This window comes from Bradysia coprophila, unplaced genomic scaffold, assembly GCF_014529535.1.
Source record: "Bradysia coprophila strain Holo2 unplaced genomic scaffold, BU_Bcop_v1 contig_24, whole genome shotgun sequence".
NCBI lineage: Eukaryota > Metazoa > Arthropoda > Insecta > Diptera > Sciaridae > Bradysia > Bradysia coprophila.
Genome location: NW_023503501.1, coordinates 5,210,741 through 5,235,882, shown reverse-complemented (window position 1 = coordinate 5,235,882; position 25,142 = coordinate 5,210,741). Strand labels below are relative to the sequence as shown.

At 34.5% G+C, this 25,142-nt stretch overlaps 2 protein-coding genes across 4 annotated transcripts; both read right to left on the bottom strand.

The window, feature by feature from the left end:
- Positions 1-1,750: 1,750 nt before the first annotated feature.
- LOC119078041 (RING finger protein 44) lies at positions 1,751-22,526 on the bottom strand. Of its 3 annotated transcripts, none has more exons than XM_037185454.1 (9): positions 21,984-22,491; positions 7,550-7,790; positions 5,059-5,611; positions 4,731-4,994; positions 4,518-4,661; positions 4,095-4,441; positions 3,831-4,015; positions 3,642-3,754; positions 1,751-2,665 (listed from the first exon to the last, which is right to left on the bottom strand). In XM_037185454.1, the coding sequence occupies exons 2-9, from the start codon at positions 7,723-7,725 to the stop codon at positions 2,591-2,593; spliced, it is 1,857 nt and encodes a 618-aa protein (XP_037041349.1). In that variant the 5' UTR covers positions 7,726-7,790; positions 21,984-22,491; the 3' UTR covers positions 1,751-2,590. The 3 variants fall into 3 exon arrangements, with proteins under 3 accessions (XP_037041349.1, XP_037041351.1, XP_037041350.1); XM_037185456.1 differs by having other exon boundaries at positions 5,059-5,215; XM_037185455.1 differs by having other exon boundaries at positions 2,347-2,665; positions 4,524-4,661; positions 21,984-22,526.
- A 538-nt stretch (positions 22,527-23,064) lies between these two features.
- Positions 23,065-24,143, bottom strand: LOC119078047. The gene is made up of 4 exons (XM_037185461.1): positions 23,949-24,143; positions 23,682-23,878; positions 23,433-23,607; positions 23,065-23,222 (listed from the first exon to the last, which is right to left on the bottom strand). Exons 1-4 carry the CDS (start codon positions 24,018-24,020, stop codon positions 23,112-23,114), a joined length of 555 nt encoding a protein of 184 aa, XP_037041356.1. The 5' UTR covers positions 24,021-24,143; the 3' UTR covers positions 23,065-23,111.
- Positions 24,144-25,142: the final 999 nt, after the last annotated feature.

Here is a 25,142-nt window from a genome sequence, read left to right as displayed (position 1 = left end):
ATTGGTCACTAATATAACCAAAAATTATCTCATAGATCCATAGGTCAGGATGTTTACGTAAACACCATAGGATAGGCTTGGAACAAAATGCTCCCCGTTCTATTTATATCTTAATGTGACCAGTGACCACACCCAATAAAATATGAAACATCGTGATGATTTAGTGTTTAATACATCCTAAGTTTTGTTATTATTTGTATTTTGAAACGGATATACGACGGATAGAAAAACAAAAACCTAAATTTTTGGAAAAACATTTTCTTTAGCTGGTCTACAAAAATATGATTTTTCTTTTGTGTTTCTTTCCTTCTTAATTTGATTAGTACTTTTTTACATTAAAACTTTTTAAAAATATTTTACTTCGAATGGAGTATAAGGTATAATCTTTTGTTAATATTTAAAGGGTTTTTTATTTTATTTTTTTGTCCATTTTTTTATTTGTTATTTTAGGTGTGTTTTTATTACTCGATTTTTTTTTGTCAATTAATTTGTTTTTTTATTAAATTTTTATACGAAACTATAACAATTATTTATTATACAAACTATCACATTTATTTCGAAAGAATTTTTTTTTAAGCATTTAGGGGTTTTTATATTGAATTTTCTTCTCTTTTTTTGTTTTTTTATCTTTTTAAAGTTTTCAATAAAAATTGTCTTGTTCGATTGAAAGCCAACGAAAACGAAGAGTGTGGTGAATCAATTTTATTTTAATTTAAAAATTTTAAAATTTTTAAACAATCATCCGAATATGCATTCAAATCGAATCAAATGAACACATGCGCGGCTTTTAATTACACAATTTATGGACGTTTTTGGACTAGAAAATTTAAATGTTGGAGGATTAGGATTATTATCTCGATTTCAGTCAGAGCCATAACAAACCCATTGAAAACTCAGGTGCATAGGGACCTGTCTATTTGCTTCAAACTAAGCCCATCTGAACAGAACGGATAAATTTCCCTTCAACCAGAGAAAATAAAATTAAATTCAGAATTTTAGGCCGGTATAAGTCTTCCTGGGGCGAGTCACGTTCCTTGACTTGTCAGTGTATGACTTCTTAAAACTAAAAGCCACGTAGAACAAAATAACATTCATTAAATTCAGTTAGTATTTACTCGACCGTTGGTAGTGTCAAAATTTCAAAGCTTCGGCTAAATTTTCCGGAACTAATTTCGGATCGCTAGACGCTGAATTTCCATCAAGGGAATAAACTCTCATTAATACTTAATGGAACACCGACATTCCTAAAATGTTTTTTTTTTTGACGGATTTGACCCAGAAAATAGTACAAATCTTTGAAAACAATTTACAGATTTGTGTTTTGTGAGAGTTGAGTGTACCTTTTGAAACTTTACGGTATTCGCAGCGTTTTAGCCCTTTTTTAGGAATTGCGCCGGCGATAAACTATACAAACGTATGAATGGCCATAACAATTGAGAGAGAATGAACGAATAAATTTTAAAAATTGGTAACGATACCTGCAAAATCGCCTTTTTGTTAGACTTTCTCAGCGTCAGTTTCATCTTTATTTCGTTGATCAACAACCTTGATCTTAACTTGTCCTCCTAATCATTGTAAATCAAGTGTAAAACAGACTAGCAATTGCAACACTGCCCACAAAATAGGAAATCAGGTGTGGACAATAATTTTCCAATATTTCTTTGGACAACAGTTGTAATTGCTGGTATGTTTTCAGCCTAATCATTGTTACGAAAATGATTTTATTATTCGATTTGAATGCTTCGAATGATTGCAATCTCAATTTCAGTTAATCTTTCAGAAATGGCAAGCGTATCGCAACAAAATCTGTTACTTCATCTACTACTTCAACATTTTGATCAAACGCATCCCGTTAAGTAGGAGAACACATATGTGAGAATATCGCTTATTGTTAACGTTGTTGTGGATAGCAGATGACTAACCGTTATCTATGGTGTAGTTAACTCCGCAAAATTTCTTAATTTTGAACAATTAAAATGTGTGAGATCATTCTAGTCCTGAAATTGTATTTTTGTTTTGTTTTTTTGTGCAGAATAAAAGACATACACACGCACACAGACATAATACATAGTAAATTACATAATCATCTAGTTTATTATACAAATATTTTTGTTGTTTGTTTTGAAGTGTAAAAAACGCGATCGGAAAAGTTGCACACAAGATAAATTTTTTCTTTCTTTTTTTTTTGTTAATTTTAGTTCGTTTGACTAAAATCTTCTTTTTTTTTAATTATAATATGCAGTTCGGGGGTTACGGGGTAAAGTTAACGATTAAATTTTACAAGACAAATATAATTAATACGACTAAATTGATCATCGATCAAATTTATTATTTTCCTTTTTTTTAAACACTAAATTGGTTTTGTTGCATTTGTTATATTTTTGAAAATTCATCAATAATAAAGCAAAATGAAACGCGCGTATACTTTGATATTAATGCCAATCTTTTTTTTATTTCTTTTGATTAATGTGGAAATCAAACATTCCACCGAAAATTTTCTTTCTCTGCTTTTATTCATTTTATTGTTATTCACATTCTTTGTGTGTATGGGGGAGAAACAAGCGAAATTGTGTTTTCCACATTTATATTTTTAACGTCCTTCACTGCTGCTGCAACTAAAATAGTCTGATGCATTTCCTCTGCATATTGGACACGTGCGGTTCGACTGGTTTCAGTAGAAGAGAGAAATTTTTTTATTTAATTAAAACACAATTGATTGAACGAACGACGAATGCATTATCGAATGAAGGAGAGTTGGGAGATTTTGAATAAAAAATCATTTATCCACAGTTCATTGAACCGTATCAAGGCCGAATGAATTGACATTCGGAATTTGTTGGGCGGTTTAAATATTATAATAAAACCACTGGTGCAGGGATCATTTTTGGTGGACTTTATTTCTGATATCAAGGAAAAAATCTAAAAAATCGCAAAATATTTCAGGAATTTTTCTGAACTTTTTGGGACACTTGCAATTGATCCACTGGTAGTTTATGGAATCTTTGGAATTAAATTACGGAGAAGGAAACGTTGTACATCTTTCAGTTGCTATTTCTTTCTTGGTAAAATGTGAGCCGAGGAGATATTTGTAAAATTTCGTTGACATTTAGAAAATCCTTAGAGTATTTTATGAGGATTTTCTTCGATTTTGATAACTTTCTGATCAAATGATTTTCTAGTTTTTCAAAATTTTCAAAGGAGTTTTTTTGGTTCACAAAGGATTTTTCACCTTTATCTGACTCTCGAGATGAACGAGTATCCCAAGTTTCCCTGATGACGTCGTGCTACTGGATGTGTTTCAAAGAAATTAGAGAAATGTTTTCAAGACACAGTGACGCTTCCAACTACAACATTAAACAGGATTAGTTAAATGGATCGATCGTTAGCGTCTAAGCAGACTTCCTTCAACAGAAACGTCTTGGATTTCAATAAACGGCAAAGTTAATATTGATCATCCAACCAGACTGTTAAATCAAAACTCCTGCACGATATTTAATAACTGAACCGAATCCATTTTCATCCCTTTAAAATTGAATGCTAACAGGTCGACTAAGTCTAACAAGACAAGGGGGATCTTTTCATTTTCAATAAACGAAACATAAAAATTTAAACAAATCGAACATCAAACATTCGATACTCACCCGCAACCATTTATCGACGCATCTAGCGTGGAATTCATGCGAGCATGGTAGAACGCGTAATGTCTGTCGTGCTTCGAAATCGCACATACAGACGACACAAGATGTTTGATCGCCTGAAAATGATGAAGAGAATGTTCCGAATTAACGACACGCACTCAGAATGGAAACGAACGATCCGGTGGCAATTACCTGTATGAGTTTCAACATTAAATTTGTAGCTTGGAAGTTGATCGATTTCTGGCCGAGCTAGACCTCTCGGTTTCGCCTCACCAAGCCGTTCCGCTAAGCTCAACAATGCCTCGTAATTTTCAGTTTCATTCGAATCGGGTGAACTGAGTTCGTGCTGTCCATATGGCGGCAATTGAACCATGGCACTGATGGGACACAAAATTAGTTTGAAAATGAAATTCCACAAAGCACAAAGCAGGTGACGACAACAGTTGGGATACTTACAGGAAATTAAGCAAAATTCCCGAATTTATTATTCCCGTTTGCATTGGCATTTGTGGTTGATGCTGAATTGTGTGCCGGTGAGCATGTGCGTGCGGATGAGCATGTGGATGTGTAGCCGTCCAATGGATTCGTGCATAATTTCGGTGCCGGGGTGTGGCCAGTGTTCTGCGTGCATTTCGTATGAGATCCATTTGTGCTTGTCGACCTTCGGTTGAGATAAAGATTGGTTGCGGTGGTGATACTTGGGCCATTTGTGGCGAGGAATGCATATGGTGGGCGGCAGAAAGTGTGGGCACATGTATTGGTGGACCGTGATGGTCAAGGCCATCGAGCATACCGTCAGGACGCTGGATCAACGAGAGAGAACAAAGAAATGAAAATCCAATTTTTCCGTAATGTTTTTAACTAAAATGGATTTCGTACCCATACCTGCTGAGCTATATGAGCATGTTGATAGTGAGGTTGATGTGACTGTGGAACGATTTGCGGTGGTTGGGATGGAAAGCCGCCGTAATGTCCTCCAGTTCCACAAGTTTGAGCAAATGGTTGAGAATACATTCCATGAACCTTGGTGTGGATAGAAATTTGAATTAGAAATAAGTCACAAAAAATCGAGACGATTTTTAGATTCTTTACCTGGCACTGTGACATATGTGGTGGTGGTGGATGATTTGAGCAAATCGAAGAAATTGAAATGTGCGGCTGATATGTCCATATTGGTTCGTGTCGCAGTGGTAAGCTTACTGGAACCGGATTCATTTCAACCATAAGCGTAGTTGGGGCTTGATGTTGCGGTGGAGGAGATTGCTGGAAAATCGGCATTGTATCCCAGGGCCGCTGTTGTTGGTCTCGAAGTCTAGCACGACGTAACAATGGACTGCCCTGCTGCATTTGCTGAGACTGATAATTTGAATGTTTAGTATGTATGCGCAAGGTCATCCAAACAAAAAGTGGGATGATGTACCTGTTGTTGATTTCTGGGCGACTGTCTTTGTTCCCACATCGACGGTGGAGATTGGCTTGGCACACGGGATACGCGGCGTCGTTTTCTCGATGGACTGTCGGATTTGATGCCATTATCGGGGCAATATGATGGACTAGGTGTATGATGATTTGCATGGCTGTTCGAGTGATTGAGGTGATTATTTTGATGATTGCTTGAATGATTCGAATGATTGGAATGGTTCGAGTGCATATTATTAATGTTGTTATTGTTGTTGTGGCCGTTATGGTACTGTGGACTGTTCCGGTCTCGGTGATTGTTCATAATATTCATGCCACGATTCGAATCCATCATCCCGGATCTGTCATTGTGCATATCTGCATTTCGACTGGACTGTGAATATCTGTCCATTCGATCGATGCGTTCCATGCGATCCAGCCTGTCCATACGATCCATGCGATCCATACGATCCATACGGTCTAGCCGATCCATTCGATCCATTGACATGGCTCCCATAAGATGTCGTCGATCCGACATCATTCCATTACGCCGGTCACCATGACTTGGACCGGCTCTGCAACAAGTTAATCGGAATGAGATGACATTGTCAGGAGAATGCGATTGCGAATTTTGCTCAGAATATTGATTTACGTCGAGTAGCAAAATAGGACAGTGGGGGGCTAAGCCAAAAGTCAGTATTTTACTTCGTTGTATGAGATGTTGGGATATTTAATATCGTTAACGTCCCCTGTACTTTTACAAACAATTACTCGAAAATCATGAAACAAACGTAGGTCTGAAGGGTAAAGCTTTTACAAGATACTGACATGATTCACCGTACTGTGAGATTTAACTTGTAATGCGAAACGTGTCCTTTACAGCAAGACAAAGCCTTATACACACCCATAACTAAACAAAATCTTTATTCATAAAACTAACCGAGACGTATAGGCTTCTTCAAATATGATTTAGTTGTATGGCATCTTTAAATAAATAGACCAGAAAACCCCCAGGTATCACGTTCCACCATGGCAGACAAATATGAAAATGATTTGAATTATCTGAATTGATTTCAGTTGGCTGGGTTCGTATGACCGCGGATGTATAGTGTAAATTGAATGAAAACTAAATAAAAGAAGGAAATTCAGTTTAAATTGAATTAATTGGCATAATAGCACCCAGTCAACACAATCGAATTGAATACAGAGCGTCGATGTTAACTTTATAGCTTCCGTTAAATGGTTGCATTTACACCCATAGTCTGTGAGCATATCGGTGGTTCGCCATTCGGTGTGTGTAGTGTCGATTGTTCTCGTATTGAATGTGCTAACCGGGAAATCTAATTATAATTCAACATTGTGCAACGACAGATCGGATCATTTTAGTCAGCTTCCAATTAAATAGTAAATTTGTAGAACGAGAAACCTATCATTATAACCGATTTAGTTTTTGAGGAAGGGGTCATTCATAAATTACGCACACTTTAACGAAAGAAGGGTTTGTCTTACAAAAGCGTTTTTCGATCGCCATTCGCTGAGGCTCGTTTGGAACCTTGTACGTACAGTGATTTACATGAATAAGCAATGTAAATGCATATTGCATAGTAGAGCGAAGCACTATTTAAGTAACAAAAATGAAATGGCACCCAACAGGTGATTCATAACTTCATAGCACAAACGGTGTATTGCCTGGTTCTATTTGATACCAAAGAATCGATTGCTTGGTCAATTATTATGCCCAGGGAGCAATTACCATTAGCTTTCCTTCGAATTTCAATCGACACTGACATCAGTCAGATGCTTTGTTTTGACTGAATCTATTCTGAAGATCGACTTTTAAGCTTAAAGTTACAACTTTCATTCAATGAACCTGGCTAAAATGTATTCATTTACATTAGAAATAGAATTCAAAGAGAATTGAAATTAGTTTGGCTAACGAACGTGTGGCGTGGCAGCCATAGTGCATCTACCAACTAGTCTCTGCAGGAAACGTATATTTCAATTTGCTTGCAAGTAAATCTTTTATGATAAACATCAGAGTAACTTGAACCAGTTAAACTTAAAACCTTTTGTCGACGATGAAATGCATTGAATTAAATTTGTTATCACAGAGGCAATGTAAACGATTTCGTTGAAATTCGAAACGATAACTCTGAATTGAAATGAAAAGGTACCTAAACGTATACATCGTATATATCGTACAAGACTTGCCTTTTAACGAATTCTTTTTCATATACGAAAATTATTATAAAAATGCTTTGTGTGTATGTTAATCTACCTATTCGATGAAAACCAGCACAACTATAAACTTTCAACCATTTGGCATTGAATTCGAAACAAGAACGTAAAAAAAACCTTCATCAGCGAATTAATAAAATTCATTTTAAATTAAACGAAAAATTGTACATAATATACCCGCAGCCAGCAGCACCAGCAGTACCAGCAATAAAACAACAACAACCATAATTCAAAACAAAAACAAAAATTTCTTAACTAAAATTAGCCGAACTTACCCATGTGAGTAACACGGTTCTGGATCTTTGTACCATTGTCCGAAATTTCGCTGCTGGTAGTTATCATTGTGTGAATGCGGATTTTGCGAATACAATCTTTGTCTATTTCGCGGTGCTGCACCCCGCGAAAATGGTCGTCGGCTTGAATTTGAATGGTTCGAATTCATCTTGTGCATGCGATATGGATGGTAGTTTTGTTTGCCGATTGGATTCGGATGAATTTTTCCTCTATTTTTTCTCTCTCTATAAAGAAACGAAAATTGTCAATGAAATCGGACGGTAATTCGGTCTGTAGGTAAAGTTTAGCGAAAATAATGTGGAACAAATAGACTTACCAAATAAATGAAATAAAAAGAGTGAGAGAAAATCTTGTTTGCATACACGGATTACTTCAAGCACCTTCTTGCAATGCAATTTGTTTCTCAAACTAATCTTTTTAATGACAAAAACAACATTTTATTCCGGATCCATGCTATGTTCATTGTGCTTTTTTAATCTTTAGATTTTTGAAGCGTTACAATTTACTCAAACAACTATTGGTATACTCTAGAAAAGTGCAAAGACAGAATAGGAAAATGAGTCTACAACATTCGTTAAGTCTCTCGATAATATACCCGAAATGTTCCTTATAATTGAAACCCCTAGAGATCGTATTCACTAGAGTGTTTTGATGCGATACAGCCATCTTAATAACAATACCACCGGCCCAGTGTTTACTTGCGTTAATACCGCTTGTTCACATTGAGCCGTGTATATTGCTATTGAATTGGCTGCGTCGTGTTAGAACACTGTATTCTAACTGTCAACAAACGGGAAAACTGCTCCGGAAGATCATGGTACAGGGCCCAGAATAGTCACTACACAAATGCACGTTAGGTCAAGGTCATTGGCTCATTTTGACTCTCAGCTTCATACAACGTCATGGTACAGCGTTTTTTGAACTGACTTCCCCTCAGGTAGACCATAGTTTTAACTTTGCAGAGTACGTATTTCCCGAGTTATTTAAAAATTTAATGTTGATGGCAGCACTGAAAACGCGTTACGTAATTTCCTGTTTTGTTCCTTAAATTGAATTGACGGGCTGTCCTAAGTATGTTCTCTCTAACATAATGAACCTTAACGTGGCATGGGAAAATCAATTCTAATAATTTCGACCTTCATCAACAATAAGATGAATTAATTTAGACGTACAACATGCTTTTAAAGACAAAGACACACACAAAAAATCGTATGCCCAATTTTTACATCTTCACGAGGTCAACATCTACAACTTAACCGAATCATACATAGAAAGTAAAATATAATCTTGAAATGAAGGCAAATTGCGTTGATTTATCTTTAATGAAAAAAAAATCATGTGAAACAAATACCATGGGCTCGAGCGTATAGAGGTATTGTGTCGAAACAGATATAAACGGGCCTAAAACTGAACAAGAGGAAAAATGACTCAAAGTAGTTTTATCATCTGCTAACCCTCAACAAATGAATGCTGGTAATTATTTATTGAAGATAGGAAGCAGCAAATACACTTTTTTGTATGTTTTCAGTTGGAGGGAAGAGCGAGAAGGTCGGTTCATGAAAAAATAAAATCAAATTTAGATTGTCACGATTCTACTTTTTCATCGATGCTGCATTCGATTGTTAGAAGAAACTGTTCAACAATGACGTCCATAATTTATAAGGATTCAACATATAGATAGGCAGACGTTATTGTTGGTGGATATAAGAAGAGGACAGAGTCTCATATCTCATTCGCTTTACGTGCCGTTATTAATTTTATTTACTTATTGATCAACACCGCAGTACAACTTTGTGCTCAAAAAACAGGTGAACAAGAAAACTTACTCTGATGAATTTTGAAGTGTTACACACAAGTTAAAATTAACTGAAAGGCTTACACTGGTCATTTTGGGCAGCATAAAATAAAACTCGGAAGTTTTGAGTGGCAGACTATTTTCTCAGGTTATCTCTCTCAACACAATTCTTAATATCTAGTCAGTCGTGAAATGAAATTTTGACACGTACACATACATATGACTGACTTTCTGTGACTTTTTCACTAGCAGCGAAATATTGACAGGTAGTCCACAGAGTGTTATGATGAAAGAAAAGGAAATATTTTGACAAGTATCCCAAGACCACTTATAATAGACTGGTCTTCGGTCCTCTCGCTCTCAACGTAATATGTTGAAAGAGAAAGCAATAAGAGTCTATACATTTTCTGTCAAAATTTCATTTCACGGCTGACTGTATACTAAGCTTTATTTGACAAAGTGTCAGAGGTAGAGCTAGAGGTGCTTTTGTGAAAAAAGATTTATCGGTAAGTTTCGCAGTAATTCTAACTCCACCCAATGTCACCAAAATAGCCTCAAGTTAAAACACTTTGGTTATTCGAAAACCGATAAAACCGATTGTTTTGAACTATTAGGGAACGTCAGATTCTCTGAACAGAAAATACGAACGGAAAGGGCAAGTTTGACAGATTCACTGAAAAATAATTGAATGTCAATGTCAACCCAATGTCAAATACCGGTTCCTTCTAGAAATGTATGAAAATTTGTGTGGCGTCTCACCATCCAATACTTTTTTTGTTCGATTTTAGTTTAGTGAAATTGACAACTATTTGACAGTTCAAACGACATTGACAATGATCTATTCTAATTGCAAGGACTTTAATTAAACAAAACGCTTGTTTTCTCAATCAGGCTAATATTTTCCGAGCGATAAGCCATATAAACACCACATTTTCAAGTGCTTATTGCTCAGCATATAATGGCACAGGGACTCGACCATTGGGTCGTAAAACCCACACAAGTCTTACTTTCTTCTAATTACGCAAGTAAAAGGAAGATAGTACAACTCAACCCTAGTAATAAATTAACAAATAGTTAAGATTGTACTATTCATACCAATAAAGGTGTTTTTGAAAAAAAAAAATATATTGGTCCGATTGAGAAAACAATTAGTATGCCGGACTCCTGAGGTCATGCGTTACACAATAACAACTTCTTTAACACATTCAAAATAATTGCGGCTTGTCAACTTTCGGCACTCTGGACTTTACTTAAATAGTATTCCACTCCAAATAAATTTCTAAAAATCTAGAATTCAGTTTTGGAGTTTTTGAAAAAAATTATTTGGAGACATTCCTCGACTATTTAAGTAAAGTCCAGGGTGCCGAAAGTTGGCAAGCCGCAATTAATTTCAATGTGTTAATTAAAATTCTTGCAGAATTTAAGTATTTTTCAGTGAATCTGTGAAACTTGCTCTTTCCGCGTTTGCGTTGCCGTTTGTGTTTTCGTTTGGAGTTTCTGTTTAGAAAATCTGACGTTCCCTAATAGTTCAAAACCCCTTTACCCCTTTACAAAAATTACTAGACGGTTGCGTATTTCTCTTCCTTGTTGTCAGAAAATACGAAAAATTTATTTCGGGCGAGCCAGTAATGACCCATTTTCTGAACACAAGTACGAAAAGTGAATCTTCGAACGAAACAGGATATTTAAAAAAAGTTTATTTTTCGGTATACGTAAAGCGGCAGAGATGTGAGCAAGTCAATAAATTGTCGTTATCGACTAAAAAAAAAAAAAAAAAAAAACAAAGTAAAAAAATTGAGACTCCAACACCCAAATAAAAAAAGTACAAACCAGCAAACGGTTATTGTTTTTGTAAACTAATTAAACGTAAGCCAAACTCAGTACATACAAAGTAGGTATATAAATTCAAACCGAAAATTTAGGTTAAACATTATTATGGACGAAATTATATGAAAGGTGCAAACATGTAAAAGAAAATACAGCTCCAACAATAATAGTTTTATATGTTGAAGTGAACAATCAAGTGAACTTTTTTTTCTTTTTTAAAATACACATTTATTAAGTTTTCATTTCAGTTTTTTGTTTTATTTTGTAAAAAAAATAAAATTATTTGTATAAAAGCGTTACAAAAATGTATATATATTGCGCACCATGCACAAAAATTGTATAATTAATTTTTTGGTTTTTACTCAATTTTTTCTGTTGTTTATTTACAAGTAAATTAAAAATACATAAAATTATTTTTGGTTCCATTTAAACTTAAATATTGTTAAAAACAGACTGTTCATTTTATTACCTAAACCTAAATTAGTAGAATATTGCACTTACGACTAAACATGTAACCTCTAACAAAATGACATAATGACAAAAAATTTTGATAAATATATGTGAACAAAACGGTATACTTAAAACAGTGTTATAGATTGCACCCGTAGCAACATCGGGCAAATGATTGATTTATGAATTAATATTGATAGAAGGCACAAAATATATTTCAACATTTGAATGACATAGAACATTTCGTTACATGGAAATTCGATACTAACGCAGCCACTTATGGGTCATCCATAAGGAACGTCCACACGAAGAGGTGAGCGAAAATGTAGTGTGAGAAACCTAGACAGTGGACATTAACAAAAGTTAGACGGGAATGAGAAAGGGGACACAAATGCTAAAAATCATGTGGACGTTCTTTATGAATGACCGGTCAAAACAGGGGTATCAATAGTTCGGAATACGTAGTCTCACGGTCTCTGTTCTATTGTCTTTTCAGACCATTCACTACGTATTTCGAACTTTTGAGACTTTTAACTTGTGGAAAGAAATGTGTCAAAGGACAAAATTGGTAGTCAGTGAAGGTAATAGTTGATTGACTGAAGGAGTGCAGAGCTCATTTATTGCATTTAATAGGTCTGATTAAAGATTTGAAGTGCTTTGTGTAGTTTTTTAAGGGATACACTGGAACAGTTGAACAGTAAATAGTCCTATATGATATGCTAATAGGCTTTGGCTTTATCTAGCCGAGACATGTACATTGTTTGTTTGGCCTGTTCGCCTCTGAATATATATACATTTTAACTCTATGTATAAGGGGTGCAATAAGCTCTAAATGTAATAATAAATCAATCAAGCGCTGCAACATGACGAAATACCACTAAAAAGCTAAATTACACACTCCGACGTTTCATGCAAGAATGTAAAGGGTTTTTCCACCGAGTTCATTAAACACTAAATATTTCATGAGCTTGAATATTGTGTTGATAAAGTTTATGCATAAAAGCTCACTCGGTATATAAAATATAATTCGATGCGAAATAGTAAGTGAGATCATAGGAAAGTTTCGCGTTTGAAAATTAAATTTTTTTATGGAAGGAAAGAAACTAATTTCAACTTTGAAGTTTAAAAAAACATTTTTACAAGTCTGACACTCTAGACGGAAACGTACATCAGACAGGAATGAATAATGAAGACGAAGATTGCACACTCACAATTCTAAATTCCTAGCAGGAAAGCTTTTCCATCTTCACCTGTTCGTACACATAGAGAATCCTTTGAAATTATGCAATTGAGAATGTGTAAATAATGATGTATAAATCGTCGAAATGAATCTAGGAAGCGCAAATTTATGGGTGCATTGTACTGTTAAGCATTTAAAACCAACACCAAAAATCAAGAGCTTTTATCATCGATATATACTCGACTGTTATATACTGGGGTGAAGTCATGCATATATCCGATTGGACTACGGTCTTAAAATTGATTTTATTTTAAATAGAATATGAGAACGTTTTTCATTAATTTTGCTCTAAGAGTTACTCGGGAATCAAGAAGCACAATTGAAGTTTGCTACTTTATTAAATGATTGCACAACAAAGTTGTAAGAGAATATTTCGGTCATGGATGTTATAGTTTCGAGTACTGGACAGTGTTTAGTATCGGAATTTCGCAGTAAAAAATATTTAGATTTTGAATGTCGTTACCCATTCAATCGATAATTGTAGATACAAATTACGAATGCAAAACTGAATCGATTTCAAATTAGTGGCAAAATATTTGCAATAAATATAAAATTAGGAGAGGAAAAAAAAACCGCCGCGGTTACGACAACAAAAATTGAGTTCGCTTTGAATTCATTAGATATGGTGCAATTAAATTCAATAAACAACTAAAATAGCTCAACAGAAAACAGAAAAGTGAAATTATTTTTCATAAGATTTTTAGTCAAACAAAATCAATGACATGCCCCGACACTTTTAGTTTTCAAATCCATTTCTACATTTGATTGAAAGTATAAAAAACTATAAACAATTCAATACTAAGAAAAAACATTTTATTTTTAAATTGTACATCTACTGCGTTAGATAATTATTTGCTCAAACAAAAACACATTTCTGTAATCATTCCTTTATTTTGTGCCCAAGCAGTTTTGTTTCTTTTGGTTGGTTAGTGGATACATAATTATTGAAATCGAACAAATTCTAATTTGCTTTACTTCATCATTTTTCTTTTGGTTTGTTTGTTTTGATTAACCTTCGAGAAACGGCAAGCGTAATCATTACATCTGTTACTTCTTTTGTTCAAAGTTTTGCCTTTAGTTTAACCCAAAATCTTTTACTTCATTTGTTTAACCATTTTATCGTATCAGAGCTGATTAGCCGTAGGCTATCACATATTTTTGTCGTTACTGTTGATAACAGATTAGCCGTTTCTTAAAGGTTAACGTGATATGAACTTGATGGATATTCACTTAACTCTAACGTTAATAAACTTTGAAAAAAAAGAAAAGAAAGTCTAATCAAAAACTTAAATTTATTTACAAAAAAACAATTTTGATTGACAAGTACATTTATGGTCATAAAGTAGCATCAAAAACTCTAACAATACAAAGCAAAACATTTTATTAATTTATATATTTATAAAAAAAAATGAATAAAATTGCCTGTGTGTAGCAGAAATTATGTAGTCCCCGTAAACATAACTGACTGATACTTTTTTTGATATAAAATATTTATAGATATATAGTTTGCTGTGGTTAATATTTTTGGATGGGGTGCGTTATAAGACACAGAACAGCCATAGTTTAAAATCTATAACCAAAAGAGAAAAATTCTTTTGTTTAGAAACTAATGAAAATGAAGGAAAAAAGACTTTGCAAAAATATTATACTCATTTCAGAACACCTTCAACGTAAATAACATGGAGTTCAACCCTCAGGGGCTATTTCATGTCTAAATTTAAATTTGAAATTCAAATACTTGGATGTAATTTGATTATTATTCTACATCTACCGTTCAGTGTTATATTACGTACGGTAAAGGCGTTCTCAAAAGTAAAAAAAGCTTCAAAATGATTAATTTTTCGTCTAAAATTCATTAAACACCTTTCACACAACAATCGCACGCTATTATACACTTTTACTTCTTATGGGCGGGGTAGGAAAACATCTCGTAGCTATTAGTGAAATTTAAAAGAGACCCTAACCTCTCAGAAACGACTATCACCTGTGGTCTAAAGAAATAACAAAAATAAGTGATGACCTTCGGTTCAGGTGGTACTGAATAGCATAATGTATGCTAAAACGAATAAAGTAGTAGATTGTGTGACACTATCATGGTCGGACTGGCTACCGAAAGGCGTATCGGGATAGTACAACAGTCAGTGTGCCTTACCCTTTAGACAAATGTTTTGTACATCTCTCGGACTGGAATGTAAAGAACTCGATTTGAATGATTGGTATGACCAGTGATGGTTAGGAGGGTCTGTCTCAAAAGCAGTTGCTTCTTTTAATTTCGTAAATTACTCCGACATATTAAGGCGGTATATGCTTGCTGGACGTTTCTTACATAGTCTGACCACTCGTTAGGGTCGTTGAAACCCTTGTTGCTGAAAAACTTTTATTTTTACCGGTTCTTTGTCGACAAGTGGCTCAATACATGAGTTAAACAAGAGGTCAAAACTATGTAAGAAACTTCAGGCAAGCATACCCCGCCTTACAATGCCTAAAAATACTTTAGAAAATTTTTGAGGGAGATATAGGAGGGTTACAAGGGTAGGAGAAGCAATTGCTTTGAGAAACATTTAGTTTATCAATGACACATGTCCATATATTATAGCAATTCCTCGGCTTTCGTATAGTTACATTAACTTACGAATAACTGAATGTGTCGAAATGGGAGGAATCAGTGATGACATGAAGACGCCGAATGTTTGGTAGCGGCCTTCCCAGTAAACAAATTAATGTAAAACTTAATCGGTTTCCATAAATGCGTCGATCTTACTTTCGGGAAAATTTGAATGAAGCACCAATCACTCAAAATTATTTAATTACAATGTCAATAGAGTTCGTCAAATGTAGTGCTCGAATATTGGAAACGTATTCTTGTGTATTATGTTGCCATATACCTCATCTATAAAATTGAATTTCTTCAGCACGGGTTCGATTTCAAGGCGGTTAAACACAGAGGCGAAGACCGCACTTTTCCAACTCAATTAAGATTCATTCTTAAAGCAACTGTGGCAATTTATTACATTATGAAAGTTCAATCTGAAATTTCTAATGAGTTTTGTGTTAACATGGAATTTATTTACTTTCGCTTTTTCTTATTGCACATGACTAAGGTCTGACCTAATTAGATTCTTTAAGTTATTCGTGATGTAGCAACGCTGTCGTACGGCATATGGTCAAATTGATTTTCTTTTCCAATCGTAAGATTGGTTTTCATAGGTCTTCAACCTTAAAAAATTAAGTCACATCATGCTGAGGCTAGCGTTTCTTGTCGGGCCTGAATGACTGAAAATCGATTCACGCTAGCTGTGAATACTGCGCATAATATTCACAATGTATTCAAGAAGAAGAAAACTAAAGCCGAGACTAAAGCACAAAATTGTGAAATATAATTCATGTGATTGGTATAACAAACCAAAAGAATGAACACAACCGATACTCCATCAAGCTGGAAATAAATTAAAATTCGAAAATACCCTTCCTCGCACATAAAACTCATTCAAAATGTGTTGATGAGGCATGACGATATGGAAATTTAAATGAGTTGTTGCGATACAATTTTTTTTTCTTTTTTGGTTAATATCATGGAAACATGCATGCAAGTCGTTATTTAAGTGTTGTTGGGTTTTATGGTTATAACAGTGTGATTTAGAAGGAAGGAAACAAAGTGTGAGTACACGGGTAAAAGCCATTTCTCCTGACGAAGAGCATTTTTAATTTTCTTTCACCGACGACACGGGAATAATTTTTTTATTTTTGAAATGAAAAGCTCATTCGTTTTAAAAGAAAATGAAATTTGCTACGTAAAATTGTGAATATTGCTACGGAAATTAAATTCATTTTTGTTCTTGTTTTTAATTACGACAAGCTTGTAATGCATTTTATACTATATGAACTACCATGAATCACTCTCGTAAGAGTCTGTTTATAGAGAAAAAAAAAATCATTTTTAAGAAAATAAAAAATTGCTCGATGTCACAACACACAGCACCACTTCAGATTATTCACTTTTTTTTTTTGTTCGCTCGACTGTGTTTTCATATTCAACTTTTACATTCACACATAGAAGCAACAAGGCATTGAGTCGCTGTGTTATTTAGTGTTTTTTTCAAGAGTATAAAAAGCAATGTGTATAGCGGGTGTTCGCTTTATGTCCTCACTCAGCATTTTTCAATAATTTTTTCTTTCTTCTGTGATATCATACACGCACAACGACACTGGTGACTGGTTATAATATTAATGTTTTGTTGTTGTTGTTGCTATAACTTTCTCAAGAGATAAATATAAAGACGAAGTATGGTTGTGTGATATTCAGAATGAGTCTGGCTACGCTACGATATACGAAAACATCAAGTGAATAGAATATGCCTAAAAACACTGTAGGGGACATGAATTATATTTCGGTCTTTTATTTTATTAATTCTAAAAGCAGCTCGGTTGGGGGTGATTCTGGCCAAAGGTTTTTTTTTATTTCCACCATATATAAACTCATAAAAGAAGCAAGTGTTCCACCAGCTGGTAATCTCATTATTGAAATGCATATCATACAAGTAGTCATATAAGGACTGTAATGAAAATATTATGAAAAAAGCTAAAACGAATTGAACAAGAAACCGTACAAAAATGCCAATATCGAAAGCCCTGCATTGAGGACACTGTCTGTAGTCGATGATCCACAAAAATCATTCGATTTTGTAATTATCTCGATCACCATTGTGATACAATTTTACATACACTTTCGAGTCTGAGCAACAAAATTCAACATCAACTTTCTTTCGTTCGTTAAGCGATGCATGGATATTCATACAGCAGCAGTACAAAAAAAAAAACGAAAGTGGAAGTCGTATAAGACTTTTTGAAATTATCGGTTAGCCAATCGCGATTCGTGGCATTTCAGCAGTATAATATGATACCAAGGTCTTTCCGTTAATCATGCTGATCATCAACATCGTATAAAAGATAATCATAAAATAACAGCAATCGCTTCAGTGTGTGTGATATACAAGAACATCGTTTAGGTACATACACTCATGACGAAACAGCGTATAATGAAATTACAGTTGAGTGCTACGAGCACACTCAGTAAAAAGAATTTTCCAGCTTCACATTACAAAATCTAAATTGTTGTATTTCTGCTCGCAATGCTGGGAATACTTTGTAATTATTCCTGTTTATGGTATGTGCACGCTACGATTTTCCGTACGGAAATTTGCTTTTTCATTAAAAGGAATCACGGGTGAACATTTGAGTTTGCTTCCCTTTGATTTTCCAGTCCAAATGTGTTGTATGCAATTATTTTGAAGAGAATACAGCATAAGGTACACTTTAAATGTAGTTAGATTTACTCATCACTTTAAGAGGTAACGTATTAGGTACAGAACACCGGACTGAACATAATGCTCTTGTCAAAATACAGACAAATATTGCTGCAATGATGAATTAGCATTGAATTAGCTGTGATTACTCTGAAGACATGAGTGCAATGCAGGGCCTACTTTTTGGAAACTAATTTCTTGAATTTCTTGAAATTTCTCGAATTTTCTCGAATTTCTTAAAATTTCTCGAATTCGAGAAATTCGAGAAACTTCAAGAAACTCGAGAAATTAGTTTCTTGAAATTTCTTGAATTTCTCGAAGTTTCCCGAATTTCTTGAATTTTCTGGAATTTCTTGAAATTTATCGAATTCGAGAAATTCAAGAAACTTTGAGAAATTCAAGAAATATTTCTCGAAATTTCTTTAATTTCTCGAAGTTTCTTGAATTTCTCAAAGTTTCTTGAATTTCTCGATTTTCTCTAAAAGTTTCTAAAAAGTAGGCCCTGGTGCAATGTATACAATTTGTAGACTATAAACATGAATTCGAAGGATTTATGTGTCAGTCAGTCGACCAGCTTTCTCGAGATTTAGCTAAATTGAACTTAGTAAATAGGTGACCCCGAAGGCAAAACTTTCTTTTATATTCAGAAGTCATTTCATCACTCCTACCATCGATTAGGGCATGATTTTAGGGACGTAGCTGTTAAAATTGCTTATATGATTCATGTAAAAGAAAAATGAATGCGCTAGAGATGATTAATACTATATCTGTCTAAGTAGATGTACCGCTAAGAATTTCTGTCATGGAATAGCAGATGTTTTAGAGACAATAGCAGATGTTTCAGAGACTGTCTTCAAAATTGTGACAATGAACGATTAAGATTTGAGTCCAAGCACAGTCATTCATTGCTCCTAACCGGCTTGTTAAGCGAATCTAACACCGATAAGTCTAACAGAAGTGTTGCATAGGTTTCCTCGTTATGTCGTCATTTAAATGAATTAGCGATTTAAGTGTGTTGAATAGGGTGGAAAACGATTTTTTTAACTGTCAAGAAACGGCAGGTGTGTCAAGATGACTATAAAAACTAAATTTTATACTTCAATGGTTGAACATAATTTTTTTTTTAATAAAACACAGCTAACCAGAGTCCCTTGCCTTATTATTGCTGTTGCTACAAGAAAACTCACAACCGACAGCAATTGGCTGTAATTGAATAATTTAATTGCAAATAAATGTTGTGCGCAAAGAACGCCATTCGGATCAAATCCTCATTCAAAGGGAATGAATTATTAAAGAGAACTCTCGTCATTACTGTATTATATGAGCAACTTGGCTTCTTTTTCCTTTGTGCATTTCCTTTTCAGGTAATTTATCGTGACTGTGTGTCCGTGTCGTACAGGAGGAAAATGTTTATTTTTCCTCTCACAATTTTACATTTTTTATAAAATGCACAAAACGAACGTCTTGCTTCTGGACTGAACGTCTTAATTTACAATCTTACTTACACGATAAGCTTCTTTTGTCGAGAGTCTTTTGTGTTTCGTACGTTTCCTACGAATGTGTTGTCATGGACACACACAATTCACTTCGATATTCGAAATGAAAACATTTTTCAGTTTTGTTTGAATTTAGCTGATAAGAAAAGTAAATATAAAGCGACACACGCAGTGTATTATTCCCTTGACTGAAAGTCAGGGTCTTATGAAAATAACCTTAAATGTCCGTAACGCTAAGTTCACTATGCTATTTGGAAAATTTTCTACATTTCGCCAATTTAGTAAAGCTAAATTTTGTTTAAGGACCTCGGGCGCCATTTTCTTCTGCTCCACTTCGGGCGCCACGGGCATTTGCCCGTTTGGCCCATATGGAAAAGGTGGCACTGAATATAGAAAACGTCCGTACACTCGTTACTGCGATAACTCGAGTAATTCTTAATCAACGGAGAATGAAAATCATGAGGGTCAGTTCGTAGATGGATAATCTTAGAACAACGAAATGGGAGAAATTCTACACAGACGCTTTTCCTTGTTACCGTGATAACTTGAGTAATTTTTCCGCGATTTTCAAAATTTTCGTTTTAATCGACAGAGAATGAAAATCATGAGGGTCAGTTTGTAATTGGGCAATATTGAAGTAGTGATATTGGAGTAATTGTTACACACAAAACTTTTTTCCTTGTTACCACGAAATGTTTGCGCTGATTGGTCGTAGATTTCTTGACAACACGTTAGCTTGAGTAATTCGCAACTACGAGTAATGAAATACTGGAGTTCTGGTCTAATAATCTAGAAGTACTTTCCAAAAGAGTTTTCTTGACAACACGATCACTCGAGTAATTTCTCAGAGGCTTCCAAAATAGCAGATGTGAAAATATTGTCTTTTAACTTCCTTCGATCTTCTTCTTTCAGAAAAGCGAGTTTTGAAGATAAGTTTTAGCTTGGATTTACATGATATTAATATGTTCACTGGTGGTTCCGACCAGTAGGTTAGTTCATGTGGTTAAGAATGCATTTTTTATTGGACTAATAATCTGGGATATAGGACCATTCTTGCACAGCTTTTTCATCCGGCTAGTGATCTCTTGTGATTTATAAGCCCCAGCTTATTTGAGAATTGTAAGAAAACTGAGACTGCAATTATTGAAAAATGCAGTCAGTCAAGGGACCTGACCCACCCAGTAGGTGGGGCATAGTAATATAATAGGTTGTACGTCAGTCGTTGAGTATAGTATACTATTATTTACATTGAATTGAGTTATAACAAGGAAGGCCCATTAATAATCAAACGTACCGTTTATAAACTTCCTATGGCTTTACAAAATAACACTCTACAATCAAATGACCAAGGAAAACAATACACAGATGCAAAATTTGTGTCAAATTACGTAAAAGCTAAATACAAAACACAAAACTCATATAAAACTCGTGTTGAGCAACCGAACGTTTGTAAAGTAATGTTAATGAATGGTTGTTACAGTGAATACAACATAAGCGAAAAACAACACATCGTCGTCGGTCTCTATTATTGTGTTGTTCTAATGTCAGCTGACGATTTGATTGCGCTTAGAATTTTTTTCGGTTTTGTTTAGAATTTTATGTAATTTATTGTTGTTCGAACGTAAATAATAGAATTATTTGTATGATCGGAACATAGGCATATCATATGGTAGGAATAAACGAAGTAATATACAACAACACAGCCAGCAGCAACAACAAAATAATGAAAAAAAATTGAATGAAATGAAACGCCCCGAAATCAAAATGGTGACTGGAATATAAATATTTTGAACAGAAATTGTGAACAGAAAATGATTTTTTTTTCGGTATGCAAATTGAACGTAAAATGGTCTTTCGTTCACTGTTTGAGTTAGATAAGAGGTTTTTTATTAGTTGGTAACGTCGACCGTGTATGAGGTAATCAATTGGATAAAGATATGGAAATTAATGTATGATAGCGAACAGGAAAATGAAAATAAAATTTTAACGAGAAATTTATATATTTTTGTAACTCATTCATTTAACATGCATGACAAAAACAATTCATCAGAGCATTATACTCACACACTCACTGTACCCACCGCCCTTATATACTACACCGATTGCACGCACAAAATTAATAAGTTTTAGCAAAATTAAATTATATTTCGATATTTTCAATCAACCATCCTCCAATTAAAAACAATTAAATCAAACGATGTGGAAATAGCATTTTAGGTAAAATTTGAAGTAAAATTATATAGTTATAGAATGTACAAACTAAGGTATGCGACGAGAAAATGAGAAGTGTGTAAATTGGCTTACCAAAATGGTTTGGGTGTATCCTAGGCAAGTGGTGTTCCGAGTGGAATTATTGTCCGAAACGTCCAAACGAAATGACGTTGCTTTTCAGTAAAAGTTGATATTTTAGGCCAGCGCCCACAAGTTGAAAAACAAAATTTTACTTTTTTTTCTCGATTCAAAAAAAAAAAACACACACCACACACACAACGGCGCTACTGAAGAAAAATTGTAATTTTTTTTGTTCGAAATACTTCAACTTCAAAGAGCTATCGATCCACCACACTCTTGTATGTTATATGCAGAGAACACTTTTGCATCAAATTTTTTTTCGATTTTCACCAGGTTTTTCAGGAAAACTTTATTGCACACATGCTGAGCAAGTATTCATATTTCACTGTACTTTGTTTTTTCGTAATAATTAGTTTGATTACTACGAAATTTTCAACAGAAAAAACGCGAGACGCAACTTCCTTGACTTTTTACGTCGTTCTCGCCTTTGTTTCGATTGAAAAATATCCCAGTGTGTGGGAATTTTCAGTGTAAGACTTCGCATGAACGAAAGAGAGAGGGATCGGTATTGAGCGATTGTAGAGAATGGTGCAAAAATGTGGAGAATTTAAGGTTGTGTGAAGTTGGCTGCGGTTGGAATGGGAAATTTGGAAATGACAAAACAGTTTGAATAAAGGCGGCGGGCTTGGATTTCGTAATCATTAACACATTAACACTGGACTTTACTTAAATCGTCGAGGAATGCCTTCAAATAAATTTCTAAAAATCTAGAATTCCATTTTGGATTTTTAGAAAATTTGGATACATTCCTCGACGATTTAAGTAAAGTCCAGGGTGCCGAAAGTTGACAAGCCCCAACTAACTTCAACGTGTTAATTTTTAAGTCAGATCTAACCATGCGACAACTTACACATTTCTCATCCAAACCTTGTGAAGGTGGTCGTAGGATCCTGATTTGTTTGATTTCGAAGATTTTTTGCGATTTATTTGTTAAGACCTTATATTTATAAAGGACGAGAACAAGCTAGACATGCAATTTAATGTCATGCTCCTCTGTTAAGGCACTAGGCAAGCATTTTTGGGTGTTGTATGCAATGACGACTAATATTTATTTCGTAGAGATACCATTAGTACACAAAATTAGCAACAACAATAAACACAACATTTATGAATTGGAGCCTGCTTTTCATTGAGTTTTTTATTCCATGAAATTTTTGGCGCTGCCCAAGGGACACGTTCTTCAGGAATCACCTACAATCAGTATTTTATTAGGCTATTAGGTGCAAGCATTTTTGGAGAAGCGTAGCATTTAATATTTCAGTCCTGATTTCAGTTGATTTGGATATATATGTGTGTAGTGCAACCATACAAACATTGTTGGAATTATAAAAACATGATTTAGAATTAGGACTGACATGTTAAATGCATGCACTATATGATACTGGAACTCGGGATTCCTACTTGATTCTTTTTAACGTATCTACCACTGCACACCATACAGCGTGCAGACTGTCCACGAATCAATGAAGTTGGTTTGGTCCCGTCATCGGTTGATGGATGTCGTTCCGTTTTGCACAGAGGTGGTGATGTCTTTGGACGTTTACTCGTCGTGTACAATCGTTCACGGTTTAAAAAGCTTTCAGAAGAAGGTTACAGAAGGTCAATTGATACAGAAATGATGGAAGCGAAACAAAAAAAAATCAAAATTACTTCGGACGTGAATATTGCCAAAAATTCTCCAGTCTTCTAGTGCTCATAATTTGACCGAGACGTTGCAATAATCGGCGATTTTCTCGTTGAATTTCGTTCATTCTTTCCCATTCTTTCTGTGTTTTTTTCAGTTTAAAAATCACATGAGGGTGTGAGCTCGGAGGACGAAAGTCTATGGCTGGCCCAGCACTTTGAACCTTCAACCAATTTTTTTTTTTTAAACTTATAATATACCACATGCTGTCAATATTATTTTATTATATCTACCTTTCTCCTGTGGCTTTGGAATTTTTGAACTATCCAAGGATGTGTTAACAGTTTTTCCTTCTTCGTTAACATGTCGTACTGATTTTTTCAAAGGCAATGGCTCCAGGATATTCCAGTCACAATATTAAATCGATCAAAACAAATAACTTGAGTTCCTGGCAACCGAGTTTATTTTTTCCATAAATTAAAATGTCTAGTCATTATATCGTTTTATGGCTGGCGGTGTCTTCTATATCAACAATAATTGAAATAAATGATAATGACTAGAAGAATTAAAAATATAACTCGGCTGATAATCTGTAATTTCGTCATTTGAATAATTAGTTCAAGAGTTTTTATACGTTTTATACGCATATCACCAAGATCACCATATCATCAAGGTATCGAGTCATTTATTTCTTCCGATCTGAATATTTTCATGAGAAACTTTTACTTCGTTAACGGCTGTTGACCCACGCACTTCAAGCAAAAGTGATCATAGACGATATCTGCCAAATTAAGTACTATTTTGTATGAAATGGTTTGCTACAGTATTTATAGTTTAAGAGTTTTTATAGGTTAACGCATACTGTGACTAATCAGAGTCTAACAAGGGGTAAACATTTTTTGCTTTTGAACAGACGTTGTATCCAACATTTGCATTTGGCTAGGTATGGTCATGGCTAACCAACCAATCGATCGATTCATTTTGATCGAACTCATAATTTACAATGAAAGTATAAACCAGGTATGGTCTGTTCATACAAACCGGAGGATATGGCGATTTCATATAAACAAACTCACCTCTCATGAGAGGTGAGTTTGTTTATATGAAATCGTTATGTCCTCCGCTCCATACAAAGTTTGACATTCGACCATACCTTGTGTTGATGTTCATTGATTTAGAGTACCACTTTTGCTTGAAGTGCGTTGTTTTTATCAATGAACGTCAACACAAGGTATGGTCGAATGTCAAACTTTGTATGGATCGGAGGACATAGCGATTTCATATAAACAAACTGACCTCTCATGGAAGGTGAGTTTGTTTATATGAAATCGCTATGTCCTCCGGTTTGTATGGACAGGCCATACCTGGTTTGTACATTCATTGGTCTTTATCCAAATCCAACAGATATTGACACAAAATAATGGTCCTACTTTTTACAAAAAGGACGCGGTTCGGATACAAAGCTATCATCGAAAATATATTATTTA